This window comes from Pseudophryne corroboree, chromosome 10 (assembly GCF_028390025.1).
Source record: "Pseudophryne corroboree isolate aPseCor3 chromosome 10, aPseCor3.hap2, whole genome shotgun sequence".
NCBI lineage: Eukaryota > Metazoa > Chordata > Amphibia > Anura > Myobatrachidae > Pseudophryne > Pseudophryne corroboree.
Window position 1 is genome coordinate 231,854,044 of NC_086453.1, and position 13,529 is coordinate 231,867,572.

Sequence of the window (13,529 nt, forward strand, 5' to 3'; positions counted from 1 at the left end):
AACTTTGGTCAAAGCTGCACTCTGAGTTAAATGTTAAAGTTTGAGCAACCTCCTCCTTCCCCTAGTGAAGCCCCTATAACTGGGACTCTGCACATGCAGACTCTTATTGGCCTGTACAGTCACACCGCCATAGGCCCTATGGCAACAGCTGAGCCTTCAGAAACAGTGTTTCAATCTACAGTTTCCGGCATTCTGCTAAATGCAATAAACAGCTGGTTGAAAGTGTAAGTGGAAATACATTTTTGTTTAAATATAGGCTATTCGTGTGTAACGTAACAGTTTGTAAAATTCAGAATTTGCCTAAAGCGCATGCACTGACATAATGGCGCTGATTCTGGGTCAGACTAGTGGTGCCGACAGTGCGTCCAGGCTCGGACTAGCCCGCAGGGGTACACGGGAAACCACCGGTAGGCCCCACTGCCTGGGGGGACCTCCTCCTCTAGGGATCATGTTCTAGACTGTGTACTTTAATCATATATTATACATATGTTACCTTGCACAGGATTATGACGTATTCTCTATAGTACATTGCTGGTATTAATCTGGCACATTATCATGCATGCACTAGCATTAATTACTATATAAATTATCAAGGAGTCCAGTCCAGGTCTCTAATGGTAAGCCAAACCTCTGTGGTTCCCTACCACTGCATACCCCCGGTGGGCCCTTCATGCTCCAGTCCGACACTGAGTGTGTCTTTTACCACAGTTGGGCCTACAACTTTTTTGCTAAATACTCGTATAAGCCCTTCCCTGGTGTACATCCTTGTGTCTGAAAGTGTAAGGACTGAGACAATCGCTTTGAGCATCTTTAGTGGCAGTAGCGGATCTTGCCACGGGCAAGCAGGACTTTTGCCCGGGGCGTCGCCGTCCGGAGGGCGCCGCACCATGGCAAGATCCGCTGCTGCTGTGCATCCCCACTGCCCGCTCTGTCCCGCTGCCGCTGCCCCCGCGTCTAGTTTCCCTTCAAGGAGAGGACCTTTACTGTGCGGTGCACGATGACGTCATCGCGCACCGCACATAATTTCAGCGGCGCTACTACTGTACAGGGGGCGTAACTGACCACGCCCCCTGTATGAAGCCACACCCCCATTGCCGGCCCGGGGCGCTAGAAGCCCAAGAACCAGCCCTGTTTAGTAGCAACAATCACGTCTAGTCCATCTTTTAGACACACCATAGAAATTTGTTCTAGACACATTGCGGATGCCGAATCTCCATCAGAGTTTGGCCTTCCATGTAAGTGATTAAGCACCTGGGCACCCAACCAGTAATGTAACAGTGCCTGAGACACTTCCATAACACGCCCATTACACACTGATTATCAACCTCCCAGTTACTGCCAAGCAGCACCTAGCACATTTCCAATACAGTTCTGAGACTGTGCGTCTCGATCAGAAATGTGACTCTGGGCCTTACTCAGGTTTGTAAAAGAGCACAAAAATGGGCAAAACTATGTTGCACAACAGATGGGGCAGATGGAACATGTGCAGAGAGAGTTAGATTTGGGTGGGTTATAGTGTTTCTGCGCATGGTTAATACTGGCTGCTTTATTTTTACACTGCAATATAGATTTCAGTTTTATCAACCCCTCACCCCAAATCTAACTCTCTGCACATGTTACATCTGACCCACCTGCAGCGCACATGGGCCCTCATTCTGAGTTGTTCGCTCGCTAGCTGCTTTTAGCAGCATTGCAAACGCTAGGCCGCCGCCCTCTGGGAGTGTATCTTAGCAGAATAGCGAACGAAAGATTAGCAGAACTGCTACTAAATAATTCCTAGCAGTTTCTGAGTAGCTCCAGACCTACTTGCAGATTGCGATCAGCTCAGTCCGTTTAGTTCCTGGTTTGACGTCACAAACACGCCCTGCGTTCGGCCAGCCACTCCCCCGTTTCTCCAGACACTCCCGCGTTTTTCCCTGATACGCCTGCGTTTTTTAGCACACTCCCGGAAAACGCTCAGTTACCACCCAGAAACACCCCTTTCCTGTCAATCACTCACCGATCAGCAGAGCGACTGAAAAGCGCCGCAGGATCCACAGCAAAACTGCTACGTTTTTAGTTAAATAACTAAGCGCATGCGCCCTGTGTGCCTTGCACATGCGCAATTAGCAACACATCGCAGCATAGCGAAAATCGGCAACGAGCGAACAACTCGGAATGACCACCTTGGTTTTACCCATTAGTGTGCTTTTTTTGTTTGCTAACAAACCTGAGTTTCCCCCTCTGTGTGTGCACACAGTGGGGTACATGCGCTGTGCAACGTTTTAGCAGCTTAGACCCTTTGAATGAGTTTGAGTTGATATTGTAACTGTATTCATTTTAGAGTCACAATTATGACTATCAATACAGTTTATAGTTTATTGTATGAAATGTATTTATAATCATGTATTATAAATATGTTTTATAAATATTATTTCCTTTAAGAACAGTGACATGATTAGGTTGATTGCTACTTAGATGTGGAATCCCGCTCCTCTAAATATTTCTCTATATGCCTACCTTATATTGCCACCACTACTATTTTTATGCAAAAATAGGTTCAGGAACTACGGGTCTGGGGGTGGAGCTATTAAAAAAGTTATAGATAGATAGGAACTGCGTTCCTGCTGAAAAACAGCACTGATTGTCACCCTCACTAATTCTACTAAAGACTAAGGGGGTCATTCCGACCTGATCGCATGGTATGATTTTTCTCTGCGCTGCGATCAGGTTAGAACTGTGCATGCGTATGCACCGCAATGCGCAGGCGCATCGTTCGGGTACAAAGCGGATCGTTGCTGAGCTATGGATTTTACGAAGAATCCGTTCGCACAGCCGATCGCAAGGAGATTGACAGGAAGAGGGCGTTTGTGGGTATCAGCTGACCGTTTTCGGGGAGTGGTTGGAAAAACGCAGGTGTGTCGAAGCGTTTGCTGGGTGGGTGTCTGACGTCAATTCTGGGCAAGAACAGGCTGAAGTGATCGCAGAGGCTGAGTAAGTTCTGAGCTACTCAGAAACTGCACAAAACTTTTTTGTAGTGTTCGGCTGCACATGTGCTCGCACACTTGCAAAGCAAAAATACACTCCCCTGTAGGCGGCGACTGTCTGTTCGCAGCGCTGCAAAAAATAGCTAGCGAGCTATCAACTCGGAATGACACCCTAGATACGCAAAGTAGTCATATTAACTACATGGTACAGTATAATGTGGAAACTCTTACTAATGGGTCCCCGCCTTTCTAAGTTTTTTCCTGTATTTCATTACACTGTTATTTTGCACTGATAGAAGTGGTTCATCTATGTGATTGTTATTCTATGTGCTGTCATTTACTATCTATGATTTCTGTAATTGTAGTGGTCTTTGTAGCTATCAGAGCTTTCTTTTGTTTCTCTTTTGTACTGTGTGTGCAATTTATCAATGAATACATGTAAAATAAAAACAACAGTGACATATATGGTATACATAGGTTTAGATGGAAGGGGACAGAATGCAGGAAGAGTAAATTGTTTCCTCATTATACCCAACTTCATTAAATATAATGTATTGTTGCATAATAGTAAATGGTGAGCAATTTTTAAACTGAACCATAATATACAATATATATTAAATGCAGGAACCTAATAATAGAAATAGATAATTCTGGGATTGCTTAGAGGCAGTGGATCTCTGCTGGGAATAGCTACTGTGCCTCTCTGCTTTAAGGGAAATCACAATCTCATTTAATGCCTATTTTTTGCTTATATTCCCTTAAGACATTTATAGCAATATATTTTATAGTGAATTTCAGCATGTGCTTTGTGTAGTCTGAGTCATATCTGATATACTGGGTGATTGCTAGCTAACGGGAGATATATTTGTGTCTGTTCATGTTATATCTGACTGGTTATTTCAGCAAATATTGGTTGTGTGTGGTGTTCAAATACAAAAACTACAGATTGTAAATTAGTGTAAATATGCTTAAACAGGGCCATCTTGGCATATAGGCACACTGAGCAGCTGCCCAGGGCCCCACAATTCTAGGGACCTTCTAGCAGCTATGGGTGGTGGTCACACATTCAGTGCTGCGAGGCAGCATGTTCGACCTGCCTCCCTGTCTGCAGCCAGACAGTGAATGGCTGTCTGCATTCTGATTGGATAGCTGGGGCTACAGTATCCGCCAATCAGAGTGCTGACAGCCATCATTTTATGGCAGCATGTGGAGAGACGGCACAGGACCGTAGCAGGAGCCTGTTTTTTTGTTTTTTGTTTGTTTTTTGTTCCCGTGAATAGATGTGTAGGGGCCCCAGTTCATTGCTTTGCCCAGGGCCTACAATTCTACACATATAGGCACTGGTTAATACATGTGTTTGTCTGTTATTTCTGCAGACCCGTGCAAGAGCGCCCTAAATGACCTGAATAGGGTGTGCAGAGTGAACCCACGCTCACGTAAAGTGGAGATGCTTTCCCGGCCAGAGAATTGCTTAGCCCGCAGAGAACCTCTGTGTGCTGATGACGGAGTGACCTATGACAATGAGTGTATAATGACCAGAACTGGTGCCATCCAAGGAATAGAACTGATGAAAGTGCGCTCAGGGCAGTGCCAGGCTCAGGGTAAGTAAAGCCAGTCAGTGCGAGCAGTGTGATTGTGGGTAGGGTTATGTAATACGTATTGCATACACCAATTAGATATATCCATGAATAAGCACTGACCTGACTGTAACGCAACTCCAAAGTGGTGAGTGAGCACTCGTAGTCTCTGCATTGACAGTAATGTCTGATCACAATTAAATCAGTGCTGTAACCCTAACAGTGGGTCTACAAATGATGGTACAGTCATTTCAGCAAAACAATGTAAGGCATGCTTCCTATAGAGAGGTGTTTGTATGGGCGGCACTCGATATACCAGCTGTCGGGATCCCGGCGCTCAGCATGCTGGCTCCGGGATCCCGACCGCTGGGATACCGACAACTATTCTCCCTGTTGGGGTGTCCACGACACCCCTGGGGGGAGAATAAATAGTGTGGCGTGCGGGCACGGTGGCGCGTAGCACGCCACCGTGCCTACAGCGTGGCGAGCCCGCAAGGGTCTCTTTTGCACTCGCCCAGGCTGCCGGCATTCCGGCGGTCGGGATCCTGACGACAGTATTCTGGGTGCCGGGATCTCGACAACCGGCCAGTCATACTACACCCGTTTGTATAGATTTGGTATTCTACAGTATATGCACATTTACTAGATTCACTGTAACATCTTAAGGTGTTACTGCAACAGGATACATTTAAACTTTTAGAGCCAACCCCATAGAGCCAGAAGAGATACTATGATTTGCAGCTATTTAAGTCAAGATGCCAGTCTTTGTTATAGATTACAGCGCACTGGTCTATACAACCCTGCTGTCTGAACCCATAAATCAATATCTCCCTGACACTGTCACAGCCTCAATAGAAGCATTCTAAACACAAAGAAAGTATTTCTAAAGTGAAGTGACACTTATGCAGTTGGGAAACTTTTTAATGGAAGCCTGTGTCGGCACTTTACCATCGATTTGTGTGACAGTAAGTGTGCTTTTACAGGTGTAGAATAAAAGAATGTAAAGTGTCATCCCTCAATACAGGGCATTGTTCTCTACAGAATCTTACATGGACATTTTAAACCTTTTGAAATGTTTAAAAATGTCAGTTCAGAAACATAAATATGCAGCTGTAACTAGTGATTAATGCAAGTATGAATTGCAGACATGTAACTAGTGATTAATTTAATACAAGTATGAATAGCAGACATGTAATTAGTACAAGTATGAATAGCAGACATGTAACTAGTGATTAATACAAGTATGGATAGCAGACATGTAACTATTAATTAGTACAAGTATGAATAGCAGACATGTAACTAGTGATTAGTACAAGTATGAACAGCAGACATGTAACTAGTGATTAGTACAAGTATGAATAGCAGACATGTAACAAGTGATTAGTACAAGTATGAGCAGCAGACATGTAACTAGTGATTAGCACAAGTATGAACAGCAGACATGTAACTAGTGATTAGTACAAGTATGAACAGCAGACATGTAACTAGTGATTAGTACAAGTATGAACAGCAGACATGTAACTAGTGATTAGTACAAGTATGAACAGCAGACATGTAACTAGTGATTAGTACAAGTATGAATAGCAGACATGTAACTAGTGATTAGTACAAGTATGAATAGCAGACATGTAACTAGTGATTAGTACAAGTATGAACAGCAGACATGTAACTAGTGATTAGTACAAGTATGAATAGCAGACATGTAACTAGTGATTAGTACAAGTATGAATAGCAGACATGTAACTAGTGATTAGTACAAGTATGAATAGCAGACATGTAACTAGTGATTAGTACTTGTATGAACAGCAGACATGTAACTAGTGATTAGTACAAGTATGAATAGCAGACATGTAACTATTGATTAGTACAAGTATGAATAGCAGACATGTAACTAGTGATTAATACAAGTATGGATAGCAGACATGTAACTAGTGATTAGTACTAGTATGAATAGCAGACATGTAACTAGTGATTAGTACAAGTATGAATAGCAGACATGTAACTCGTGATTAGTACAAGTATGAATAGCAGACATGTAACTAGTGATTAGTACTAGTATGAATAGCAGACATGTAACTAGTGATTAGTACAAGTATGAATAGCAGACATGTAACTAGTGATTAATAATAGTATGATTAGCAGACATGTAACTAGTGAATAGCAGGCATGTAACTAGTGATTAATACAAGTATGAATAGCAGACATATAACTAGTGATTAGAACAAGTATGAATAGCAGACATGTAACTAGTGATTAGTACTAGTATGAATAGCAGACATGTAACTAGTGATTAGTACTAGTATGGATAGCAGACATGTAACTATTAATTAGTACAAGTATGAATAGCAGACATGTAACTAGTGATTAGTACAAGTATGAACAGCAGACATGTAACTAGTGATTAGTACAAGTATGAATAGCAGACATGTAACTAGTGATTAGTACAAGTATGAATAGCAGACATGTAACTAGTGATTAGTACAAGTATGAACAGCAGACATGTAACTAGTGATTAGTACAAGTATGAATAGCAGACATGTAACAAGTGATTAGTACAAGTATGAACAGCAGACATGTAACTAGTGATTAGCAGACATGTAACTAGTGAATAGCAGGCATGTAACTAGTGATTAATACAAGTATGAATAGCAGACATATAACTAGTGATTAGAACAAGTATGAATAGCAGACATGTAAGTAGTGATTAGTACAAGTATGAATAGCAGACATGTAACTAGTGATTAGTACAAGTATGAATAGCAGACATGTAACTAGTGATTAGTACTAGTATGAATAGCAGACATGTAACTAGTGATTAGTACTAGTATGGATAGCAGACATGTAACTATTAATTAGTACAAGTATGAATAGCAGACATGTAACTAGTGATTAGTACAAGTATGAACAGCAGACATGTAACTAGTGATTAGTACAAGTATGAATAGCAGACATGTAACAAGTGATTAGTACAAGTATGAACAGCAGACATGTAACTAGTGATTAGTACAAGTATGAACAGCAGACATGTAACTAGTGATTAGTACAAGTATGAACAGCAGACATGTAACTAGTGATTAGTACAAGTATGAACAGCAGACATGTACCTAGTGATTAGTACAAGTATGAATAGCAGACATGTAACTAGTGATTAGTACAAGTATGAATAGCAGACATGTAACTAGTGATTAGTACAAGTATGAATAGCAGACATGTAACTAGTGATTAGTACAAGTATGAATAGCAGACATGTAACTAGTGATTAGTACAAGTATGAATAGCAGACATGTAACTAGTGATTAGTACTTGTATGAACAGCAGACATGTAACTAGTGATTAGTACAAGTATGAATAGCAGACATGTAACTATTGATTAGTACAAGTATGAATAGCAGACATGTAACTAGTGATTAATACAAGTATGGATAGCAGACATGTAACTAGTGATTAGTACTAGAATGAATAGCAGACATGTAACTCGTGATTAGTACAAGTATGAATAGCAGACATGTAACTAGTGATTAGTACTAGTATGAATAGCAGGCATGTAACTCGTGATTAGTACAAGTATGAATAGCAGACATGTAACTAGTGATTAGTACTAGTATGAATAGCAGACATGTAACTAGTGATTAGTACTAGTATGAATAGCAGACATGTAACTAGTGATTAGTAATAGTATGATTAGCAGACATGTAACTAGTGAATAGCAGGCATGTAACTAGTGATTAATACAAGTATGAATAGCAGACATATAACTAGTGATTAGAACAAGTATGAATAGCAGACATGTAACTAGTGAATGATACATGTATGAATAGCAGACATGTAACTAGTGATTAGAACAAGTATGAATAGCAGACATGTAAGTAGTGATTAGTACAAGTATGAATAGCAGACCTGTAACTAGAGAATAGTACAAGTATGAATAGCAGACATGTAACTAGTGATTAGTACTAGTATGAATAGCAGACATGTAACTAGTGATTAATACAAGTATGAATAGCAGACATGTAACTAGTGATTAGTACTAGCATGAATAGCAGACATGTGATTAATACATGTATAAATACCAGACATGTAACTAGTAATTAGTACTAGTATAAATAGCAGACATGTGACTAGTACTAGTGTGAATAGCAGACATGTAACTAGTGATTAGTACAAGTATGAATAGCAGACATGTAACTAGTGATTAGTACAAGTATGAATAGCAGACATGTAATTCGTGATTAGTACAAGTATGAATAGCAGACATGTAACTCGTGATTAGTACAAGTATGAATAGCAGACATGTAACTAGTGAAACTAGTGATTAGTACAAGTATGAATAGCAGACACACTTAGCTGCATATTACAAGAGCAGAACTGCTGTAATAAACCACAGATTTTCTATTACCAATAATAGACTAAAGGTGTGTGTACACAGTGAGATTCGGGTTTACCCCAATTCTCACTGTGCGATAGGAACTAGGTCGGTATTGCAAGCCTAGATGACTGTGCTTGCGATACTGACTATGTACGATTTTGGTTAAGTGTCAGTTTTGACTATACTTTTATACTAGATAGTCAAAATTGACTTGCCTGCACTGTCTATCCAGGCTTGCGATACCGACCTCTCGGGGCCGCGCATCGGCATCGCATCAGGATCGCAAGGTGACTTTCACCTTGCGATTTGCACTAACTTTTCTCTAACGTCCTAGTGGATGCTTGGGACTCCGTAAGGACCATGGGGAATAGACGGGCTCCGCAGGAGACATGGGCACTTTAAGAAAGAATTTAGATTCTGGTGTGCTCTGGCTCCTCCCTCTATGTCCCCCCTCCAGACCTCAGTTTGAATCTGTGCCCGGACGAGCTGGGTGCTGTTCAGTGAGCTCTCCTGAGCTTGCTGTAAGAAAGTATTTTGTTAGGTATTTTATTTTCAGGGAGCTCTGCTGGCAACAGACTCCCTGCATCGTGGGACAGAGGGGAGAGAAGCAGCCCTACTCTCTGAAGCTAGGTCCTGCTTCTTAGGCTACTGGACACCATTAGCTCCAGAGGGATCGTACACAGGATCTCACCCTCGTCGTCCGATCCCAGAAGCCGCGCCGCCGTCCCCCTCGCAGAGCCGGAAGACCGAAGCCGGGTGAGTATGAGAAGCAAGAAGACTTCGAAATCGGCGGCAGAAGACTCCGTTCTTCACATGAGGTAACGCACAGCACTGCAGCTGTGCGCCATTGCTCCCACACACCTCACATACTCCGGTCACTGTAAGGGTGCAGGGCGCAGGGGGGGTGCCCTGGGCAGCATATTGACCTCTTTTGGCAAAAGTACACATATATACAGTTGGGCACTGTATATATGTATGAGCCCCCGCCAAGAAAATGTATATTTAAGCGGGACAGAAGCCCACCGTCGAGGGGGCGGGGCTTCTTCCTCAGCACTCACCAGCGCCATGTTTTTTCTCCACAGCACCGCTGAGAGGAAGCTCCGCAGCCTCTCCCCTGCAGATACACGGTAGAAGAGGGTAAAAAGAGAGGGGGGGGGGCACATAATTAGGCGCAAAAAGCAATGTAAACAGCAGCTACTGGGTTAACATTAAGTTACTGTGTTATTCCTGGGTTAATAGCGCTGGGGTGTGTGCTGGCATACTCTCTCTCTGTCTCTCCAAAGGGCCTTGTGGGGGAATTGTCTTCAGATGAGCATTCCCTGAGTGTGTGGTGTGTCGGTACATGTGTGTCGACATGTCTGAGGTAAAAGGCTCCCCTAAGGAGGAGATGGAGCAAATGTGTGTGTGAGGGGTGTCTCCGTCGACAACGCCGACGCCTGTTTGGATATGTGTAATTAAGTGCTAAGGTGAATTTATTGCACAAAAGATTAGAGAACAGACAGGGAATCTACCCATGTCTGTCCCTATGTCGCAGAGACCTTCAGAGTCTCACAACGCTCACTATCCAAAATAATAGACACTGATATCGACACGGAGTCTGACTCTAGTGTCGACTACGATAATGCAAAGTTACAGCCAAAATGGCAGGAAAGTATTCAATATATGATTATTGTAATAAAAGATGTTTTGCATATCACTGATGACTCATCTGTCCCTGACACAAGGGTACACATGTTTAAAGGGAAGAAAGCTGAGGTAAATTTCCCTCCTCTCATGATAAAAAAGAGCGGGAATCTCCAGACAAGAGACTGCAGTTTCCCACAAAGAATTCTCACGGAGTATCCTTTCCCTACTAGGGCCAGGATACGATGGGAATCTTCCCCTAGGGTGTCACGTTTGCCCAAAAGGTAGCGCTGACTTCACAGCTATCCTCAGGGATCCTGCAGATAGCGTGCACATTCTGGTACACTACTCAGACCGGCGATTGTGTCGGCATGGGTTTATAGAGCTGTAGCAGCGTGGACAGGTACCTTATCAGCAGAGATTGAGACCCTAGTATATATATATATATATATATATATGTATATATATTAAAGATGCTGTCTTAGATATATATATATATATATATATATTCCCTGGGCAACGCATGATGCGTCTCTGGGCGACCGCCGGCGCCTGTGCACTGACGTCATCGGAGGCGACCATCGTGGGCGGACACGCCGCGGGAAGCCGTCCGGACCCGGCTTCTTCCAGCACCGGGGGATTTGGTATTTAGGTAAGTGGTGTTTCACTTAGCTAGCTTGTTTGTTTGTTACAGCTTATTAGCAAGCGGCTTGACAACGGTACCTGCGCGTACCGAAACGTTGCCGCCATCTTCATTTGCTATAATGCTATTATAATGTAAATCAATACAAGATTTACTTGGAGTGCCGCAGTTTCCTGTGTTTCTTTTTATTCAACTATTCACTGAAGGCACCCTGCATGCTGTTTTGATGATTGCAACGAGTGCGGGTTCACTATCTGGACTGACTATATATATATATATATATATATATATATATATATATAAAGTAACAGGAAAAAATGTATGAGCGCAAAGGACAAGGAAAGGTTAAAAGTCCCGTGGAACTACAAGTCCCAGACTGAACAAGAATCAACAGTTTCTCACAATCACTGACACCCAGTCTCACTGGTCGATTAGTCTTTATCAGTGTGCACCTCTGGGATTTCCAGCTGTCGCTTCCCCACCAGAGACCCGATTCCGGACGGGTAATGATCCTGCCGAGAAATTTTGAAAGAAGCAGGGAGCGCCAATAGTGCATTAAAAGTGTAACAATTTATTTATAACACATCCAAATACGATGATCAAATAAAACCCGTACCATAAAAGGCGGTTAAACCACCGCTTGTATAACCAGCATGAAATTATCCCACAATACAACTCAGCATACGTGATACCCACGTGGTCTGACGTATGGATACTGAATCACGTATGCTGAGTTGTATTGTGGGATAATTTCATGCTGGTTATACAAGCGGTGGTTTAACCGCCTTTTATGGTACAGGTTTTATTTGATCATCGTATTTGAATGTGTTATAAATAAATTGTTACACTTTTAATGCACTATTGGCGCTCCCTGCTTCTTTCAAAATTTCTCGGCATATATATATATATATATATATATATATATATATATATATAAAACATGCCCAAAGAGACATTGGCCCTCATTCCGAGTTGTTCGCTCTGTATTTTTCATCGCATCGCAGTGAAAATCCGCTTAGTACGCATGCGCAATGTTCGCACTGCGACTGCGCCAAGTAACTTTACTATGAAGAAAGTATTTTTACTCACGGCTTTTTCATCGCTCCGGCGATCGTAATGTGATTGACAGGAAATGGGTGTTACTGGGCGGAAACACGGCGTTTCAGGGGCGTGTGGCTGAAAACGCTACCGTTTCCGGAAAAAACGCAGGAGTGGCCGGGGAAACGGTGGGAGTGCCTGGGCGAACGCTGGGTGTGTTTGTGACGTCAACCAGGAACGACAAGCACTGAACTGATCGCACAGGCAGAGTAAGTCTGAAGCTACTCTGAAACTGCTAAGTAGTTAGTAATCGCAATATTGCGAATACATCGGTCGCAATTTTAAGAAGCTAAGATTCACTCCCAGTAGGCGGCGGCTTAGCGTGTGTAACTCTGCTAAATTTGCCTTGCGACCGATCAACTCGGAATGAGGGCCATTAGTCTACTGGGTTCTAGAGTCAACGCTATGTCGATTTCTGCTTGACGTGTCCTGTAGAATATGCAATGGACAGGTGATGCCGACTTAAGAGACACAGAGCTGCCAAGATGATGTTTGGTGAGGTTACCAGAATTGTTTTCAGATCATTTCTGCTTTTATCAAGGCTCTTGAAAGAGTAATCCAAACGAACAAAATAGGGGTGTGGCACTGCGCTAATGGAGAAATCTGTAATTCGCTATACTTAAATTGCTGCTGTAGGGAAATGTGGAATCACTACCTAATCCCACTCTATAAACACAGGGTACAAAAGGATATCCCCAGCGCAAGCTAGAGCGAATAAAAATAATAAATACCACTATATATATAGTAAATGTTCTTTATTAAAAAAGATAAGTATTGCAAATCTTGTATATAATAAAGGGTCTTTATATGTCTCTAAAATGGTTTGGCTTGAATAAAATTCTACTAGCAAAGTGTATGGGGAAAATTAGCTGGCCTATTACCGGTAAACATACAGACAATTAAACACACAACATAAAACATAAACACATATAATATAATAATGCCCGAAATGGGTATATGTGGAAAAAGCTCAAAGGGTTCTTCCCTGAGGTTCGGTATCCAGATAGGAGATATTACACCTGTAGTGATAGATAAGGTGCTTGTATATACAGGGGGTGCACAAATCTGCGGCTTACTCCCTCTGGTTCCAAGTGCACTTCTACTATGTAGCTGCTATATTAGGTACAGCTAATGATGGATCAAGAGAAGTCAGTCACTGTTTAATCTGAGTCCATTAATACAGAAAGTGGGCTCCCCAGGTATTGATGTCCCATGCAGATCAGAAATATAAACGGTTTTATGAGGGTTAAATACCT

At 42.2% G+C, this 13,529-nt stretch overlaps 1 protein-coding gene across 8 annotated transcripts in view; it reads left to right on the forward strand.

The window, feature by feature from the left end:
• AGRN (agrin) overlaps positions 1–13,529 on the forward strand; it is a 709,575-nt gene that overhangs the window by 476,186 nt on the left and 219,860 nt on the right. For all 8 annotated transcript variants that reach the window (XM_063943138.1, XM_063943142.1, XM_063943139.1 and 5 more), the window contains one exon: positions 4,343–4,567. In XM_063943138.1, the coding sequence (XP_063799208.1) occupies positions 4,343–4,567 (225 nt within the window). The remainder of the gene's footprint in view (positions 1–4,342; positions 4,568–13,529) is intronic.